This window comes from Gossypium hirsutum, chromosome A09 (genome assembly GCF_007990345.1).
Source record: "Gossypium hirsutum isolate 1008001.06 chromosome A09, Gossypium_hirsutum_v2.1, whole genome shotgun sequence".
Lineage (NCBI taxonomy): Eukaryota > Viridiplantae > Streptophyta > Magnoliopsida > Malvales > Malvaceae > Gossypium > Gossypium hirsutum.
The window spans coordinates 5,314,644-5,335,791 of record NC_053432.1 but is presented as its reverse complement, the minus strand read 5'-3'; the positions used below and the strand labels follow the sequence as shown (position 1 = coordinate 5,335,791).

Below are 21,148 nucleotides of genomic sequence, written 5' to 3'. Positions count from 1 at the left end.
TCTGACACTCCTGTGCTTACAGCGAAGCAGATCGAAGATTTCAGTATGGCATCCCTGTGTTTATAGGGAACAAGTTGAAGATAACAGATTTGGCATCTCCATTTCGACGGAGAGTAGATACATAGCAGATCTAACCTTCAGATGATTTTACTGAAGCTGATCCAAGATGATTTGGCATCCTTGTGTTCACAAGGAACAAATTGAAGACATAGCTGATTTGGCTTTCACGTGCTTACGATGAAGAAAATCTAAGATGATTTGGCATCTCTGTATTGTCAGAGAACAAATAGAAGTCTGGCATCTCCATTTCGATGGAGAGTAGATACATAGCAGATCTAACCATCAGATGTTTATACTGAAGCAGATCCAAGATGGTTTGGCATCCTTGTGCTTACAAGGAACAAATCGAAGACATAGCTGAATTTGCTTTCACGTGTTTACGATGAAGCAAATCTAAGATGATTTGGCATATCTGTATTGTCAGAGAACAAATCGAAGTCTGGCATCTCCATTTCGACAGAGACCAGATACATAGCAGATCTAACCTTCAGATGTTTATACTGAAGCAGATCCAAGATGGTTTGGCGTCCTTGTGCTTACAAGGGACAAATAGAAGACATAGCTGATTTGGCTTTCACGTGCTTACGATGAAGCAAATCTAAGATGATTTGGCATCTCTGTATTGTCAGAGAACAAATCGAAGTCTGGCATCTCCATTTCGACGGAGAACAGATACATAGCAGATCTAACCTTCAGATGACTGAAGCAGATCCAAGATGGTTTGGCATCCTTGTGCTTACAAGGAACAAATCGAAGACATAGTTGATTTGGTTTTCGCGTGCTTATGCTGAAGCAAATCTAAGATGATTTGGCATCTCTGTATTGTTAGAGAGCAAATCAAAGAAACAGATTTGGCGTCTCTGTATTCGGCGGAGAGTAGATCGAAGATATCAACAGGACAGTCATAAGTTTACAAGAAGCAGATTAAAGACATAGCAGATCTGACCTTCAGATGATTTTACTAAAGCAGATCCAAGATGATTTGGCATCCTTGTGTTCACAAGGAGCAAATTGAAGACACAACAGATTTGGCTTTCACGTGCTTACGCTGAAGCAGATCTAAGATGATTTGGCATCTCTGTATTGTCAGAAAACAAATTGAAGAAGCAGATTTGGCGTCTCTGTGTTCGACGGAGTGCAGATCGAAGATATCAACATGACAGTCTTGAGTTTGCAATGAGCAGATTAAGGACCATGATCCGATAAGGATGGGCAAATTTGGTCTTCTATGAGTTTTTGCTCGATTCCTGTTACACAAGAATGAGCAAAGAGGGGCAGCTGTAGACACTCAATTTTGCCCGGGCCCAGAAATAAGTCCAAAAACAAAAATATAATAAACCCCCCAAAAAAATGAAGTCCAAGTTCAGTCCAGAATTTCAAATATAATTTGGCCCGATCAGAATGGCCCATTACTTGAAAATATTTAAGGTCCATCTACAAGCTTGACTTTTATGGAAATATAATCTTTAAGGATATGCAATCTTAGATATGATATAATCTTAGATATGATATGATATGATATGATATGCAATCTTAAAGATATGATTTTGTAATCTTGGAGATTTAATTTGTAGATATCCTTTAATCTTAACCGTTGATGTAATTGATCTGTACCGTTGGATTTGGGGAGGCTCAACTATAAATAGAGGCCTCTCCCTTCATTGTAACACACTTGAGTTTTGGGAAACAATAAGAATTCTTGAGAGCATTCACTCAAATTTCTCTCCCTCTTGCGTTCTTACTCTCTGTGGTTTGTTCTTATTTTATTCTTCGTCTATCTTAGTTTTTCAACATTTTTTATTTTAATTTCTTCATTTTTCAAATATGTATATTTATTCCTATCTTTTATACATTTGATTATGTATTTTATATATTATAATATTTAACCTTTTTATATAGTTTATTTTCAAATATATATTTTCTATGCATGTATATATATTATATTATCATTTCATGTATTTTGAACTATTGCATTATATTTTTATAATTTATAAATGTTCTATTTATTCATTTTTTTAGTGTATGTCATTTATCTTATTTGTGCATAGTTTCATTTTTTTATATGCTATGTTTAATTATTTCTTTTATGTGCTATTTTATGATATATATTGTTGTATAATTTTTGCATGTATTATGTTTTTCTTTTAGTTTACTCATTTTTATTTGTTTATTATCTTATATTTACCCTAGTATGTTTTTTTTATTAAATGTATGTTCATGTTATTTAGTTTTGTCTTAATGATATTATTTATGTTTGTATGGAAATGTTAGAATATTTTGCACATCTATGCTTCATGATGCATTAATATGTCATCCTAAAACGTCATTTAAAATAATATTCCAATGTTTTTTTTAAAAAAATAAAAGGCAATGCTTGATGTTTGGAAACTTCGAGAAAGGTAGTGCCCTAACTTACTGGGTTGCGACTTTTCTCGTTGAATTCGAATAGTCAAGCACCCTTCTAAGTGATTTTGAGTTTTCAAAACTTAAACAATTATTTCGAGATTTCAAAACATAGTGTCCTAACTTACTGGATATGGCGTTTTGTTGTTTCGAGATAGAAATTTTCGAAAGACGAGCTTAGTTTCGAAGGTTTTAAAATGTTGCGTCCTAACTTACTAGATGTGATGTTTTGACTCGTTTGAAATAAGTGAGCCTTAATTTTCAAAATTGAGACATTCTAATTAAAAGAGGTTTGCATCTTAAAAATTTCAAATTTCCGACATTAAAGCACTTGATAATCAATTAGGTAGCAATTTTTAGGCGTTACAAGGGTGCTAGCCCTTCCTCGTACGTAACCAACTCCCGAATCCGTTTTCTCGACTTTCGTAGACCAAAATTAATGTTTTAAAACAAAACATTTTATAAGGTGATCCAATCACACCTAAAAAGATTGGTGGCGACTCCCGTTTTCGTTTTTCTTAAAGTCGATTCTCATTTTCCAAAACTCGATTTAAAAATGGTCTCGACAGCTTGGCGGCTCCGCTGGGGACTAATAAGAGAGTCAAGCCGTGTAATTGATTATCTCTTGTCTTAATGTCAGAAATTAAAAATTTTAAAATTTAATCCTCTTTGCATTACATGTGTTTGTATTATTGCATATGTTATATATTCTGATACGCATTGCATTTGCATGACCGTTGTGGTCACACCCTTAAGTGGGAGTGAGAAACTATGCATTCGTGAGGTTTTCGCCTCCGTGTAGGATAGTGGATCACTTTCGGGATACATCCGTACATATGGTTTCGTGAGATTTTCATCTCCGTGTAGCCATAGGGAAATGTATTCCCTTGAACTGAACTCGATCCAAATAAGCCTATAATAGGTGAGAATCGAGGAATCTACTGGTTCAGGTACCTCAACTTTAGAACTAAAACCACATATAGAAAAACCGTAAGAACCCAACTTAGTTAGAGTTAAACTTTAGATATTACCCTTATAAACTATTGTTGAGATTTATTGATATCATGTGATACTGACTATTTCTTTTCTTTTGTTTACATGTCATTTTGCATTTACAAAGGTATCGATTCACGGTCAGTTTCTAAGTTAGGAAGTTTTATTACGGAGAACGGACTTCTTGATAGAGTGGAGGGCAACGCCGATGTTCATAGATGGTCAGAGCAAACTCAACTAGAAAAGGGAGACAATATAACTATGGGATATGTGTCGGAGCTGCCAGATTATACTCGTATTAGTGTCACACAGAATAATCTCCAAGAGCTTAAGGAAATTTGGGATCAGTAGGGCAATGAGACCAAGCAGTTATTCTACGATAATTACGGAGATTTACCTTACTTGCTCGATGTTCAGGTAGATGAACACTTGTTCCGAACCCTTGCTCAATTTTGGAACCCGGCGTACAGTTGTTTCACCTTTGGGGAAGTAGACTTGGTACCTACCGTGGAGGAGTACACTGCATTACTTCGTTGTCCCAGGTTTCAGAGTGATAGGATCTATTCCGGAGCTGCTTGTGTCCCTACCTTTTGGAAAAAATTAATGGCCATTACGGGGATGAGTGAGCAGTGGGTCACGGCTAGAATTAAAGAGAAGGGTGAGTGCAAGTGCATTTCGTGGGACTCTTTGAAAGATTTGATTTTGACACACCCCGATGAGACGAAGAAGGTAGACATTTTTGCCTTAAGTTTGTATAGACTGATGGTTTTCCCTAGGGCTTTGGGATATGTGGACGAGGCAACTACGGATCTTTTTCATCGACTCAGCAAAAGGGTCACTTCCGTCCCTGCGATTTTGGCGGAGACATTCAGGTCCTTAGGTGCATGTAGGAGGGCTGGTGCAGGCAGGTTTATAAGGTGTGCTCAGTTACTTTTGGCTTGGTTCTACAGTCACTTCCGGTTGATTGATAGGATTGTTTGTCGAGCTTTCTTTGAGAACTACTCCCCAGTGAAAGATATAGTAGCCTCATCTAGAAAAGTGGATGTGCCGGAAGAAAATTGGATAGCATTACTTTGAAATCTTCAGTCGGAGGATGTTGAGTGGAGAGCTCCATGGATGGTTCCTGGTGAGATACTTTATCGATGTGGCAACTTTGATTGGGTTCCCCTGTTGAGAATTTGGGGTGCCATTGGTTATGCCCCTTTGCTCGTGCTGAGGCAGCATGGATTGAGACAGTTCGTGCCAGTGACTCATGGGTTAGCTCAAAGTGAGTTTGTATACAGAGGAGCCGATTACAAGAGGAAGGTTAGCGAAGTTTCTTGTGCTTGGAACAAGACTTGGCGGTTGAAGGGAGTGGCCATTAATCCTGCTACGACCCCAGAATATGTCGAGTGAAGGAGTAGAAGGATTAACGATAATATCCCTATGACGAGAATGGAAGAAGTTCGACCAATAGATGAATATTTACAAGTGATACCCTCGGAGCTTGATATCATGAAGCAAAAATTTAAGAGAAAGAATTTGGAACTCGGAAAGAAGATAGAAAAGCTTGAGGAGGAGAAGATGTACCTAAGTCTAGATGTTGACCTGCAAAAGAAGGAGGTTAAAAAAGTTAGGAAAGAAAATAGGAAGGTTAAGGAAGACCGAGATGATTTAAAAGAGGAGTATAGGAAGGCACAAGTAACTTTAAAGTGAGTGGGGTTAGGGAAGTCTTTGGAACAGTGGCAGAAAGAAGTTCAAGAGGAAAAGGCTAGAGCCGAATATTGGGAGAGGAAGTTCCAAGAGATGCGGTCGCAGAATTTGGCATTAGAGAAAGAGAATAAATGGTTGAAGACTAAGGTAACTGAGCTTGGAAAATCCCTTCGTTGGCACCAAAACCATGATCCTACGGTCGAGTTAAAGGAGCTAAAAAGTAAGGTTGAAGATTTGGAAGTGGCATTACATGATGGTGAACTTCGGATTGAGCAGCTCGAGGCGCAAGAAGATTATCTCAAAGAAGAGCTCCATCAAGTTAAAGGTCAAGTCAGAGATAGGGATTATGTTATTGGGGAGGCTGTAGCCTAGATTCGAGAGATTGCTGAATATGTTTGAGACTTAGCAGTACGAGCTGATGCGTTGAGTATGATGTATGAGTCAGCGTCTGATAAAGGTCGAGAGTTAGCCCTTTTATTAGATAAAGTTAGAACTTTGGGCCTTAGGGCAAAGGCGTATATGTAATCCATTTATATGTAAAGATATTCTTTTTCTAAATAAAGTTTTCTAAATGAGATTGAATCGAGATCGATGCCTTTTTGCATTTATGCATTTGCATTACATCACATCATATGCATTCAAAGTTATAGAAAGACCCTAATTAGTTAAAGTTTACTTCTAGAGAGGTAGAAAAAAAAATCTAGAAATGACACATCCCTACGACACTCGCACTAAAACTAAGAGTATGGATCAAAGGTTCGAACAATTGCAAAAGGATATGCAAGACCAATTGCAAGAGCAGTTGGCCAAGAAGCAGAATGACATGAGGGAGCAAATGCTATAGGCTCAGAGGAATATGATGGCTGAAATGGCTTAGCTTCTAAGGGCCACTGATAAAGGGAAGACCCCCATGGCTATCACTGGTGAGGAGTGTGAGGATCATCCTTCGGGTTTCACTCCGCCACATGTGCCACTACAAATCGAGACACCTCCTAGAAGGCCATCTATCACTATAAGGCCTCAACATAGGCCGGTTGATGCTGGAATCCCCGTGAATTTCCCATCTGGGTTAGGAAATAATTTGGGCGATAGCCTGATCAACCCTATCACTCTTGATCTGGATATGATGGAGAGGGAAAGAATGGCAACCGAATCCTCAAAATAGTTGGAGGATCATTGCAAGTGGTTGGAAGAGAAATTTAGGGTTTTGGAAGGCGTTGGCAATCATCATGGGATTGATGCCAAAGACTTAAGTTTGGTCCCAGACTTGGTGCTTCCTCACAAATTTAAGATACCGGAGTTTGAAAAGTACAACAGGACTACTTGCCCAGAGGCACACATAACAATATTTTGTAGGAGAATGACTGGGTATGTAAACAATGATCAACTATTGATCCATTGTTTTCAAGACAGCTTAGTAGGAGCAACGGCTACGTGGTACAATTAGTTGAGCCGTACAAGAATTAGTTCATGGAGAGATCATGACGCCGGACAGGATCACGCTTCAAAACATGGAGAAAAAGCCTAATGAAAATTTTAGGCAATACGCACAACGATGGAGGGAAGTAGCAATGCAAGTACAACCACCACTGTTAGAAAAAGAGACCACCATGTTTTTTATCAACACTTTGAAGGCACCGTTCATCACTCACATGATTGGAAGCACCACGAAAAGTTTCGCGGATATAGTTATTGCAGGAGAGATGATTGAGAATGCCATAAGGGGTGGTAAAATTAAGGGGGAAACGGCAAAAAGATCAGCCCTAAGGAGAAAGGACAATGAGGTGAATAGTCTCAACTCGAGGGCAATCACAGTTGGTCAACCTAAAGCAGCTGTGGTCGAGCAACAAAGTACTCAAAGATAGGAATTGGGCACAAGACAGGATTCGGAAAGGATGCAATTCATGCCTATCCCTGTGTCGTATCGTGAGCTTTATCAAAGCTTATACGATGCACATGCCATTGCTCCATTTCACTTGAAACCACTACAGCCACCGTACCTCAAATGGTATGATGCAAATGCTAAATGCGAATATCATGCAGGAATATCGGGGCATTTGATTGAAAACTGCACCGGATTCAAGAAGACCGTGGAGAGGCTTATCAAGATGGGGGTTGTGAAGTTCGACAGTACCCCTAATGCTGAAAATCCATTACTAGATCATGGCAATCAAGGAGTGAATGTCATTGATGAAACTAGGGAAGAAAGAATCAATGAAGATGTTACTAAGGTGAAGACACCCATGAAAGTAATATGGGAGGAGATAGTAAAGAGAAGTATGTTGACCTCTGGACAAGGTAGAGAAAGAATGGGGAACTATTGTGAATTCCATAGAGAGATGGGTCATATGATCCAAAATTGTGAGGACTTCAAGGCCATGGTGCAAGGCCTTATGGTTAACAAAGAGCTACAGATTTTTTAGGGTAGTTCTTGCAAAAGACAAATATGTGTGCTGGAAAATGAACGACAAGGAACCAGCCGACCAAGAATTATTATTTCCTGGCCGGGGAATAATAAAGTGGGGGCGCGAATCGGGCCCAAGGTCGTCATCCATAAACCCACTCTTTTCCCTTACAGGGATGACAAGAGGGTACCATGGAGCTATGACTGCAGTATAACAGTACCTGAGGGGGAGAGTATATCCAGTGTGTCTAGGAGCGAGCAAAATGAAGGTTCCCATACGTGAAGTGGGAAGCGTTATGATGGGAGGCATCAGAGTGGAGCCCACGAAAACAAAGGAGGTTGACATTGAGAAGAAGAAAGAGGTTGAAGTGCCTGTTAAGGAGCCGGTAAAGGAGGAGGAGGCTAAGGAGTTTCTAAAGTTCCTTAAGCATAGCGAGTACAGTGTGGTCGAGCAGTTGCATAGGCAGCCGGCGCGTATATTAGTATTAGCCCTACTTTTGAGTTCTGAGGTATATCGGGATGCGTTGTTGAAGGTACTTAACGAAACATATGTCACCCACGACATATCCGTTAACAAGTTGGATCGGTTGGTGAATAACATCAGTGCTGGCAATTTCATCTACTTCAATGATGATGAAATTCCACCTGAAGGCATAGGGTCAACCAAGGCCTTGCACATCACTACTCGGTGCAAGGGATACACGCTTCCAAGAGTACTCATTGATAATGGGTCAGCTTTGAACGTCCTTCCATTGTCCATATTGAACAAATTACCCATTGACATTTCGCATATGAAAACATGTCACAATGTGGTAAGAGCCTTCGATGGAACCGAAAGGAAAGTGATGGGACGAATTGACATCCCTTTGGAAATTGGGCCAAATACATATGAAGTTGATTTCTTGGTGATGGATATCAAGCCCTCATATAATTGTTTATTGGGGAGACTATGGATACACTCGACAGGAGCGGTGCCCTCCTTATTGCACCAAAAATTGAAGTTAGTGACAGATGGACGGTTAATAACCATCAATGCGGAGGAGGATATTATAGCAGCAGTCACTAGCAAGGCCCCTTATGTCGAGGCGAATGAAGAGGCTATTGAGTGTTCTTTCCACTCTTTAGAAATCATCAATGCAACCTTCATTTTGGAAGGAAGTGAGGTGCCGGTACCCAAAATGTCTAGAGCCACAAGGATGGCCCTGCAAATGATGATGGGGAAGGGAGCATTGCAAGGAAAAGGACTAGGAAGACAGTTGCAAGGAGGGGTTCAAATCCCAAAAATGATTAAGAAGAAGGATCGCTTTGGTTTAGGCTTCAAGCCAGACCATAAGCACAAGAGGCAAGAGATTGAGAAGCACCAAGCGAGAAGAAATGCGCACTTGAACGAAGGAGAAGTGGATTGGGAACCGATGACATTCCCACCTATATCCAAATCCTTTAAGACAGGAGGGTTACTGGTAGAAGAGAGTCATCAGATTAATGCTGTACACAATGAGGGATTGGAGCAAGGAAGCCTCGAGGGCATTCGCCCTTGCGAACCAGGGAGCTCTCTGAACAATTGGACTGTGGAAGACCTTCCTGTAGTCTTTAGGAATTTTTCAGAGTAATTCTCGAAACATGTCTGTTACTCTAGGTCCTAGGAGTAGTAAGATTTCATTTGTGAAAGAAGGATTATGATCATCTACTATTATTTTAATAAAACATAACTTTATTATCAATTTGGACGAATATGGTTTTTTTTATCAATCAATATTTCATTAAATTTTTGCAATTCTCATTCTTTCATTCATAGCACATAAATAATCATTCTTAGATTCATTCATTCTTTGTATATTCTTTCATACCCCCACAGGTCCCTAGAAATCAATGATATGAGCACTGATACTGTAATTCCTGATTTCTCTAGCGATCAAGACATGTGTTTAGAGGAATTTCAGGATTTTGAAGATGTTCAAGATTGTGATGTGTCTCCTGATCTGTTAAGAATGGTTAAACATGAGGGAAAATGAATTACGCCGCATGAGAAAGAGGCAATAGAAAATGTAGCCCTAGAGGAGGGGAAGGAGTTGAAAATTGGAACACTGATTACCAAGGACACAAGGCATGGTCTGGTTGAGTTGCTTCGAGAGTTCAAGGATATCTTCGCATGGTCATATCAGGATATGCCCGGATTGAGTACTGACATTGTAGTACATCATCTTATGATAAGACAGGATTGCAAACTAGTCCAACAAAAGTTACGGAGAGTGTGGCTGAACATTGTTCTAAAAATAAAAGATGAGGTTAAGAAGCAGTTCGATGCAGGATTCATACAAGAGGTCAAGTACTCCGAATGGGTATCTAATATTGTGCCGGTCCCTAAAAAGGATGGGAAGGTACAGATGTGCGTTGATTACAAAGATCTGAATAAAGGTAGCCCAAAAGATAACTTTCCTTTGCCGCACATCGACACTTTAGTAGACAACACGACAGGACATTCGTTGTTTTCCTTTATGGATGGTCAAATAAAGATGCATCCAGAGGACATGGATAAAACCACCTTCATAACCTTGTGGGGCACCTTTTGCTCCAAAGTAATGCCGTTCGGACTAAAGAATGCAAGGGTAACCTACCAGCGGGCCATGGTGAACTTGTTCCACGACATGATGCATAGGGACATTGAAGTATATGTTGATGACATGATTGCTAAGTCCCGAACAAAGAAAGAGCATATTGAAGTTTTGAGAAGACTATTCTTGAGGTTGAGGAAGTTTCAATTAAAGCTCAATCCGGCAAAGTGCACCTTCGAAGCTAAATCGGGAAAGCTATTGGGTTTCGTAGTCAGTGAAAAGGGAATAGAAGTTGATTCAGACAAAGTCAGAGCAATACAATAATTGCCTCCACCGCAAACTCAAAAAGAAGTTCGAGGATTCCTTGGAAGGTTGAATTACATCGCTCGGTTTATTTCACAACTAACCGAGAAATGTGATCCTATCTTTTGCCTCCTCAGAAAGCAGAATCAAGGTACTTGGGATGAGGAATGCCAGAATGCTTTTGAAAAGGTCAAGCAGTATTTGTTGAATGCTCCGGTATTATCTCCACCTAGCCCAGATAAACCGTTAATACTGTACTTGCCAGTGTTCAGTAATTCTATGGGATGTGTGCTTGGTCAGCATGACAAGTCAGGGAAAAAGGAGAAGGCAATTTATTATCTCAGTAAGAAATTCACTGACTGTGAGATGAGATATCCACCGATTGAAAAGTTGTGCTGTGCGCTAATTTGGACAACTTGGAGATTAAGACAGTACATGCTATACCATACCACTTGGCTTATCTCAAAGCTTGATCCATTAAAATACATGATGGAGTCAACGGCTCTAAATGGGAGAATGGCGAGATGGCAAATTTTGCTTTCAGAGTTTGATATAGTCTACATAAGTCAAAAGGCTATAAAAGGAAGTGCGGTAGTAAACTTTTTGGCCAGTAGGGCTCTAGAGGATTATGAGCCATTGAACTTTGATTTTCCAAATGAGGAGTTAATGTGTATAGCAACGGCCGAAGATTTTCCTTGGAAGCTAAATTTTGATGGGGCTTCTAATGCAATCGGAAATGGAATTGGGGCAGTCTTGGTATCCCTGAATAGCGATCATTACCATTTCACGTGCAAGTTGGACTTTGATTGCACGAATAATATGGATGAGTATGAAGCATGCATCATGGGACTTCAAGCAGCTATAGAGCGAGGTATAAAAACCCTAGAAGTATATGGAGATTCTGCGTTGGTAATTTATCAGCTTAGAGGTGAATGGGAGACAAGGGACCTTAAATTTATCAATTATCGAAAAGTAGTTTTGGGGTTACTTGAGGAGTTCGATGACATCACCTTCAATTATCTCCCACAAGATGAAAATCAGATGGCAGATGCGTTAGCAACCTTGGCCTCAATGATTAAGGTGAATAAAAAGGAAGAGACGAGACCAATTCAAATGAGTGTTTTCCAGGCTCCAGTTCATTGTTGTAACCTTGAGAAGGAAGAAAAGGATGATGACCTTTGGTACCAGGATATATTACGATATGTGAAAGATCGTAAATACCCTAAACAGGCTAATGAAAATGACAAATAAACTTTAAGAAGGTTGGTTGCGACTATGTCTTGGACGGGGATATCCTGTACAAGAGAAGGAAAGACCAAGTACTTTTGAGATGTGTCGATGCTGTGGAAGCTAAGCTAATTTTAGAAGAAGTTTATGAAGGTATATGTGGGACGCATGCAAATGGGTTCACGATGGCAAGGCAAATCATGAGGTTTGGCTATTATTGGGCCACGATGGAAGGGGATTGTATAAACTATACCAAGAAATGCCATGAGTGTCAGATTTATGGGGACAAAATTCATATACCACCGTCACCTTTGCATGTTATGACTTCTCCATGGCCCTTCTCCATGTGGGGCATGGATGTCATTGGACCAATATCACCGAAAGCTTAAAGTGGACATCAGTTTATCTTCGTGGTAATTTACTACTTTACAAAATGGGTAGAGGCTGCTTCTTATGCAAATGTTACTAAATCAGCTGTAAGTCGATTCTTGAAGAAGGAGATCATTTGTCGGTATGGAATGCTTGAGAAGATCATATCCGACAATGCATTGAACTTAAACAATAAAACAATAGTAGAGGTTTGCGACTAGTTCAAGATTAAGCATCACAATTCTTCTCCCTATCGTCCAAAAATGAATGGGGCAATGGAGGCCGCAAATAAGAACATTAAGAAAATAGTGGGGAAGATGACTGAGACTTATAGAGATTGGCATGAGAAGTTACTGTTTGCACTCCTGGCCTATCGAACATCTGTCAGAACCTCTATTGGGGCAACCCCATTCTCGTTAGTTTATGGATGGAAGCAGTGTTACCTATTGAAGTAGAAATACCTTCTCTTCGAATTTTGACAGAGATAAGGTTAGATGAAGCTGAATGGGTTCAATCCCGATATGACCAGTTGAACTTGATTGTGGAAAAGAGGCTAAGAGCCATTCGACATGGTCAGATGTATCAGAAGCGAATGATACGAGCTTATGACAAGAATGTTCAACCAAGAGAGTTCCACGAGGAAGACCTTGTACTGAAAAAGATCCTTCCTATTCAAAAGGACTTTAGGGGGAATGGATGCCGAATTGGGAAGGGCCATATGTCGTGAAGAAAGCTTTCTCTGGCAGTGCATTGATCTTAACGGAAATAGATGGGAAAAGTTTACCCAACCCAGTGAACTCAGACTCAGTTAAAAAATACTTTGTCTAAAGGAGAAGAGAATCCAAGGTGAAAACCCACAAAGGGCACTTTGAGGTTTCGATTTAAAAAAAATAAAAAATAAAATGGAGAGGCCATGGTGAAAACCCGCAAAGGGCACCTTGTGACCAAAGGGGTTTTGAGTTGACCAAAGGGGCATCGACAGAGTACTTTGAATCTCCTAAACACATGCCTTCATGAAGTTGATGTATAAGCGCTCAAGCGGCGATATCTAGGGCATCTAATTTTAGCCTGTTTGCTATCTTTAGATTTTTTTCTCTCTTTTCAAAGATAGGCTTTCAGATTAATTTCCTTTGTTCAAATCCAATTATTCTTAAAATTTATTCATCTTCCATTATTCTTTAAGTATGTTGCATCAAAATAATGATAGATGAACTAAAATGTTTGCAAACGAAGTTTTGCGCATTACTCTGGAATTTCTAGATAATACAAGAAACTAAAACAGGACAATTGTTCGAGAAATTCACATAAGTAAGGGATGAAGGAACTCGAGTAATTTCTTTCTTCCAGTCCAAAAGGAAAATGGACAAAACCAATGATTTACAGACATCCTCAGTGGATCGTAACATTTAAGGAAGGGTACAGGCCTGCCGGTTGAGCAAGAATAATACTTTGAGAAAAGAAAAGACAAATGAAGGAATGAGTGGTGACGTCTAGGATAGGGGTCATGTTCACAACATTTTGCATCATAACATGTTTAATTAGGAACAATCGACTTACTTCGATCATAGCATCCTAATTATCAGGCATAATCATTCTACATGTTATCAAAGACGGCGCGCCTTAATCCCCTAAGCAGTAGGGTAATAGGCCGTAGCATAGCTGATCTAGCTGAAGCAAGATCCAAGATGGTTTGGCATCCTTGTGCTTACAAGGAACAAATCGAAGACATAGCTGATTTGGCTTTCACGTGCTTACGATGAAGCAAATCTAAGATGATTTGGCATCTTTGTATTGTCAGAGAGCAAATCGAAGTTTGGCGTCTCCATATTGACGGAGAGCAGACATATAGCAGATCTGGCCTTCAGATGTTTATACTAAAGCAAGATCCAAGATGATTTGGCATCCTTGTGCTTACAAGGAACAAATCGAAGACATAGCTGATTTAGCTTTCACGTGTTTACAATGAAGCAAATCTAAGATGATTTGGCATCTCTGTATTGTCAGAGAACAAATCGAAGTTTGGCGTCTCCATATTCGACGGAGGGCAGACACATAGCAGATCTAACCTTCAGATGATTAGACTGAAGCAGATCCAAAATGGTTTGGTATCCTTATGCTTACAAGGAGCAAATCGAAAACATAGCTGATTTGGTTTTCACATGCTTACACTGAAACAAATCTAAGATGATTTGGCATCTCTGTATTGACAGAGAACAAATCGAAGAAGCAGATTTGGCGTCTCTGTGTTCAGCGGAGAGCAAATCGAAGATATCAACATGACAGTCATAAGTTTGCAAGAAGCAGATTGAAGACCATGATTTGATGAGATCGGTCAAATTTGGTCTTTCTAAATCTTTGCTCGATTCCCGTCACACAGCAATGAGCAAAGAGGGGCAGCTGTAGTAGCCCAAATTTGACCGGGCCTTAAACCAAATAAAATAAATAAATAAATGTTTTTTAAACAGTCTATATACAGAGCCCAAAACAAAAAATAATACATAACCCAGCAGCCCAAATACCCAAGTCCTACCTTAAGTCTACCCAGACCCAACAAACAGTGGCCCAATGAGACTCAAGTCACTCGGGCCCAAAAGGCCCAGTAACTTAAAGAACCAGCAGGAAACCCTAGGGTTTCCTTGGAACTTCAGCGCCGTAAGAGCCGTTCTAGAGGCTTTGCCACAATCAGTCCAAGAGTCACGCCCCTTCGACTCGTGTCCGTTCGTCGATCCAGCTACCCTTCATCAGCGCCGCAAGCCAGTGCGCAGTCAGTGAACTGATCTGTCGTCACCATCGTCAAGCCTCCATCACCGCTGGATTTTTCGGCGTTACCTGCAAAGGAAGGAAGGAAACAGCAACAAATGAACGAAATAGATATGGAAAGAAAATATTTCTTTCCCAAAATGTAATAGAAACAGTGGCTATAAAAGCCCCTTTTGTAACCTATAAACGATACGAATATAGAGGCAGAAAAAAAAGTAAATACAAGCAATTTTTCAAGAGGTGAATCTTCTATTTTATTTTTAAAGCATATACATACACAAACAGTTTGATGAATAGTTTTAAAGTGTGAAAAAGGGTTTTACCTTTCATATTGTGCTAGAAATCGAGGTATCCAACCTCTGAAGGTCGTGTACGACGATGAAAAGGGCGGTGCGTGGGCGCGTAAAGAGCGTGAATGGCCCAATGATGGAGGCTTGGCCAGAGCCTCAAGGGCCCCCTTTTTCTTCCTCTTTCAGAGGACTCTCTGAATTTTTTTTTAAAATCACAGATCAAAATGAAACTTTAGAGTTTTTTTTGTATTTATAAGCCTCTTAAACGACGGCGTATTGGGGTGATCGTTTAGTGACCGAAATGGCGTCGTTTCAAGGCCTCAAGATCTGCATGTTGACCCGTAACCCGGGGAAGATCCGCGTGTTTTTGATACTTGGGTTAATTGCTTAATTGATCCTCTCGTTTTTTTCCTTCATAATTTCATTTTTAATTCAGCCCTAATATTTTAATTTTATTTCGATTTGATCCTTTACAATGGCTTTAAAACTGGGTTGGTGGAAGCGCTGTCGTTTTAGGATTAGGGTTAATTCCCAAGGAGTCCTCTGAATTTAATGCACATTTCAATCAGGCCCAGAGTTTTCGTTTATTTTGCGATTAACCCCCTAATTCCTTAATTAGATTCAATTTTAATCTTTTTTTATATTTTTAAATTTATTTTATATACTTTACATATTTTTAAATATTAGTTATATAAGCAGTACATATTTTTTTGTTATATTTATATTATACTATATGGTATATATTTTTAATATATATATATTATTTTTATTACTATATTTTTATATAAAAATACTTATTATATTATTATTATTTTATATATATATTTTTATCATATTTCATTATATTTTATTTATGCATTTTTATTACATGCTATATTATCTATTGTTCCTTGCAATATTTATCTTTCTTATATATATTATATAGATTTTATTATATATCTTTATATTATTTATTATATGATTTGTATATATTTTATTTGTAAATTATATCACACACTCTATTTTACCATGTTTCTCCACATTATTTTTATTTTATTATAAAGTATACCCTATAATATGGTTTTTATATATTAATCTTTTTGGGTTTTCTTTTATTATTTTCATATTAATCTAAAGTCTATGAATATTTTTATTTGATTTATATTTCAAATGTTTATACTTTGCTTAGTTTTCATATTTCGTTATTGTTTAGTAAATTATTTGTTATTGTTGTCACGTATTTGCATAGAAGTTAATTATTTATATTAATTTAAGGAATATTTGCATAAAATGTTGATATATAGATGTTATGTTATTGAATTCATTATACTCTATGTTGAATTTTTTTGCATGAAACAATGATACGTGAATATTTAGGTCATTTATGATGATATATGTCTTAAGTGGTAGTGTATATTGTGTAATTTATGTCAAATTGTATATCATATATCACTTTTAAGTTAATTATTATTTTGCATGTTTATATGTTTTGCTTATTCATTTTCAATATATGCTATGTCTATCTTTATGGGCATGATCTAATTTTAAACACGTAAGTATCTAATGTATGATTTCTGCATTATTGCCATTGAATTGCTTAAATGCATGTTTTAGCTACCTATTATTTGTAATATGCTATCCTATATGTTATATTCTATAATGTTAATATGATTCCTCATGCATTAATCAAAAAGGAGATTCCAAAGTTTTCAAATAAAAAGGCAATGCTTGGTATTTGGAAGCTTCGAGAAAGGTAGTGCCCTAACTTACTGGGTTGCAACTTTTCTCGTCAAGTTCGAATAGCCAAGCACCCTTCTAAGTTTTTAAGGTTTTCAAAGTACGAGCAACTGTCTTGGAATTTCAAAGCGTTGTGTCCTAACTTACTAGATATGGTGTTTTGTTGTTTCGAGATAGAGATTTTCAAAAGGTTAGCTTAGCTTCGAATGTCTTAAAAATATTGCTTCCTAACTTATTGGATGTAATGTTTTAATTCATTTGATATAAGTGAACCCTAATTTTTAAAAACTAAAATATTCTAAAGAGGATTGCATCTTCAAACTTTTAAATTTTCGACATTAAAGACACTTGATAATCAATTAGGTACCAATTTTTGGGCGTTAGAGGGTGCTAACCCTTCCTCGTACGTAACCGACTCCCGAATCCGTTTTCTCGACTTTCGTAGACCAAAATTAATGTTTTAAAACAAAACATTTTATAAGGTGATCCAATCACACCTAAAAAGATTGGTGGCGACTCCCATTTTCATTTTTCTTAAAGTCGATTCCCATTTTCCAAAACTCGATTTAAAAATGGTCTCGACATTAGAAAATAAATAAAAATAAATTTTATTAATCGTTTGTGTAAATTTTTTTTTTAAATGTATGAATATATCCAATTGTTTAAACCTTTTAGGCTACACATGTAATGAAATAATAGATACACTATTTTAATTGGATATATTCATACATTTAAAAAAATCCTTAGACTTTAATATATTTTAAACTAAACTTGAATGAATTTGGACATATTCATTAGGGACTTAAGTTTTAAATGTTTTTATTAAATTTTAATAATGTTTTACACATTTATAAAAAACTTATTTTTTTTAAATGTAAAAAATATTAAGCTTAGAAACGAATGAATTTGAACAACTATATGTTTAGGTTCATTCTAGTTAAAAAAATTTAATATTCCTTTTAATTTTTTTTAAAAAAAACTATTTTTCTTATTTTTGTTGACATGGTAGTTGACTATCGCTGACATAAATTAATGACCACATTAATATTGTTAACAACCATGTCAACACTGTAACCGCCATAAAATAGATGAAACACCTATAATTATAAAAAAAAGGACAATTTCCATAGAGTTCGACTTTGAACGTGGCCTTTTTCAAGGCTTTATTTTTGGTAAAGTGAAAAGAAATTTAGGAGGATAGAAATATGAAAGAGTAGAAAAAAATCACATAATTATGAAAAAGTAATTTTTAATGGTTTGTTTTTATTCATTAAGATAGGAAATAGGCATTTTTTTCCCTCACTCTTCTTTTTTACCAATTACACTTAAGTTGGCAGGGTGGAAAAGTTTAGAAATAGGAGGGAATGGAAAAGTAGAAAAATAAATACATTTTGATGTACGTGATAGAGAAGAAAAATGAGTGAAAAGAACCCTTTTTCATCGTAATGTATAAAAACTAATACTTCTAAATTGGAATGATGAAAAAAAAGAAAATGATATAGAGGTGTATGCTAGTTCAAAATTATGCAATTTTAAATGTTTTATTTTCTTTCATTTCAATTTTCAACTCTACTGAGCAATAGATGGAAAGAAAATAATTATTTTTTTCGATTATTGCATTTTTCTTGCCAAGCACAACTATGAGAAGAAAAATTATATTTTCTCTCCTTATACTTTTCTCTCTAGTTTCCCATTCCTTCCACTATTTGACTCAACCAAGCACACCCTAAGGCTTTGCTTAGTAGAATGGAAAAAAAATTTGGTGAGATAGAAAATTTATATTCCATATATGTGTTTAGTAGGAAAGATGGAAAAATTAAAAGAAAAGAAAGGGTAGAAAAATGGACAGATGGAAAATAGAAAATTTCTTTCCATATGTCTGCATAGTAGGAAATCTGAAAAAATCGAAAGAAACCGTGTGGCTCACAGAAAATGCCCAGGCCGTGTGATTCCTAAAAACAACTCTTTTTGTCCGATTTTGACCCGTTTTTCACTCCTTTCACTTCTCTATGCTCACCTAAGTATAGAAACATAAATTTAAAGGATTAGGCGTATCAAATTCACTAATTCACATAATAAATCATCCAAAAACATGCCAAGAATGGATTAAAATAGAGGTGCTCATGGGCCGAGCCGAGCCGGGTTCGGGCCGAGCTCAACTAAAAATTTAGGCCCATTCATTGGGCTCGGGCCAGGCCGGGCCCAAAAAAAGGGCCTAAAATTTTGCCCAAGTCCGACCCAAATAAAAATACTAAAACCCAGGCCTGTCTCGGCCCGGCCAACCCGTATTTATTTTTATATTATTTTATATAATTTTTAAATATATATAATACATCAAAAAATATTAAAAAATCAAAATAAATATTTTCCAACAAATTGAAAATAAATTTTTAAAAATATGTAGACTTAAATAGCACTAAAATAGATGCAACTTAACAAACAAATACCTCTAAAATAATAATAAAATTAACAAATGCCTTTAAAATAATAACAAAATTAATAATAAAATAAGTTTTATATAATATTCAAATAATAACAACAAAATATGAGCAACTAATAGTAATATGGTAGCAAAATAGGGAGAAAACAATAAGAAAATAACATTAAAAAAAAAGCAAAACTTTTTTGTCATTTAGTGAATTCGGGCCGGGCTGGGCTGGGCCCGGGCCAAAAATACCTTACCCGAGGCCCGGCCCATTTTTTAAACGGGCCTCATTTTTTTGTCCAAGCCTATTTTTTGGGCCTATATTTTTGCCCAAACTCTCCCACATTTCGAGCGAGCCTTCGGGCCGGGCAGGGTAGCCTGACCCATGAGCAGGTCTACATTAAAACATGTTACTTTTATGGTTTATCAAATATCCGCACACTTAAGTATTTTCTTGTCCTCAAGCAAAATCCTCAACTCACAATTAAAATTAAACTTTCTCAACTCATAATTCTCATCAATAATGTTTTGTCATAATTCACAAATAATCATACATTGATAATTCAACTAAAAGAGCATTAAAGATTCAAACAATCCAAGTCGAACATTTTAAAGCATGAAAACATAGGTATTTCCCCTTATCTAAGTAATTACCTTTAATTCAAAATTGACAAGAATCGACATCCTCACTAAAGATTCACTCAAATCACTCAAAGTGTTTAAGGTTCCAAAATTAAGTACTCAAAAGTCAAATATGAAAAGTCATTACCATAGGCTTGCATGAAAATCAAATCTCCACCACTATATAATAAGATGATGCACAAATCAAAAGGTCTTTAAGAGGTTGTAATGGGACTTAGTTTAAAGGTGTGGAGAAAGACTGAAAAAGAGGGTTAGAATCAAGATCGAATTGATAAATTAACAAACTAGAAAAATAACAAATGCTGAATTACAAATAATTACATCAATCGAAACTATTCAAGAATAACATGAGCTTCTTTTCAAAATATGAATTTAATTGTTCAAGCTCAATTAACAAAGAACTAAATAACTAAATATGTATATATATATTTATTCTTTTCTTTTTTTAATCATTTTTATGTAAATAAGAAGAAATAATTCAGCAACTTAATCAAAAGGCTTAATCAGGCAATTAACCAAATCAAATCTCGATAAAAATAGAGGCAATAAAACGAGAAAAATTCTTAGTGAACAGAAAATGCATTATGGGTTATCATTAATGGTTAAATCAAGAAACGATGTGTTAGGCTCAAAGGGGTTCACTAAGGGTTAATTATAAATGTAGGCTTTTTATGGGATAAATAGGTTAAAACCTAAGTGCCTTTATCATCTTAGTATATCAAATCAAAGGTGTGGTCTCGACATGCATAATCGAAGCAAGTTCCAGAATAACACATCAATATTGACACATTCATAACCAATAATAAAACGAGCAAGAAAAGTTTATGCTTTAAAGGCTCAAAATCTCACAAAAAATTATGATTTTTGATCTCAACCTTGCAAATCTCAAACTTCAAGGTAATACCTTAATTCAGGGAAACAACCTAAAATTTTTAATTCTAAAAATAGACTTATCATATTTGGTTCTCTCATGTCTTAAAGTTTAAACAATCAATGCACAAATATCTATGAATTTAATCTAAAACATATCAATAAAAATTACAAGTCGATAAAAATTCATTCTAATAGTAATATGAGAAAATTACTTGAACACAAGACATAATGCAGAGATTTTCTAATAATCATATATATAACCTCCCCACACTTAAGATGTACATTGTCCTCAATGTACAAACAAAAATAATCACAGTAGAAATAGGATATCATAAGAGAGGGAGAGAATTGAAACTACCTGAATATTGGATGAAATCCCCAGAATAGTGAAAAGTGGAATTTTAGACAAATATTAAATGTAGTGCATGATTTTGAGTTG

The 21,148-nt window shown here is 36.7% G+C and overlaps 1 protein-coding gene across 1 annotated transcript; it reads left to right on the top strand.

Moving 5' to 3' along the window:
* The first annotated feature begins 4,890 nt into the window (after positions 1–4,890).
* On the top strand, positions 4,891–5,520 carry LOC121205963 (paramyosin-like). The gene is made up of 2 exons (XM_041076099.1): positions 4,891–5,136; positions 5,179–5,520. The coding sequence occupies exons 1-2, from the start codon at positions 4,891–4,893 to the stop codon at positions 5,518–5,520; spliced, it is 588 nt and encodes a 195-aa protein (XP_040932033.1).
* The last annotated feature ends 15,628 nt before the right edge of the window (positions 5,521–21,148 follow it).

Excerpts from the sequence above, each read along its gene's own strand:
- LOC121205963 (XM_041076099.1), top strand. The coding sequence starts at position 4,891 with ATGGAAGAAGTTCGACCAATAGATGAATATTTACAAGTGATACCCTCG. Across the intron at positions 5,137-5,178 it reads AGGAGTATAGGAAGGCACAA|TGGCAGAAAGAAGTTCAAGA; the intron begins GTAACTTTAAAG and ends TCTTTGGAACAG.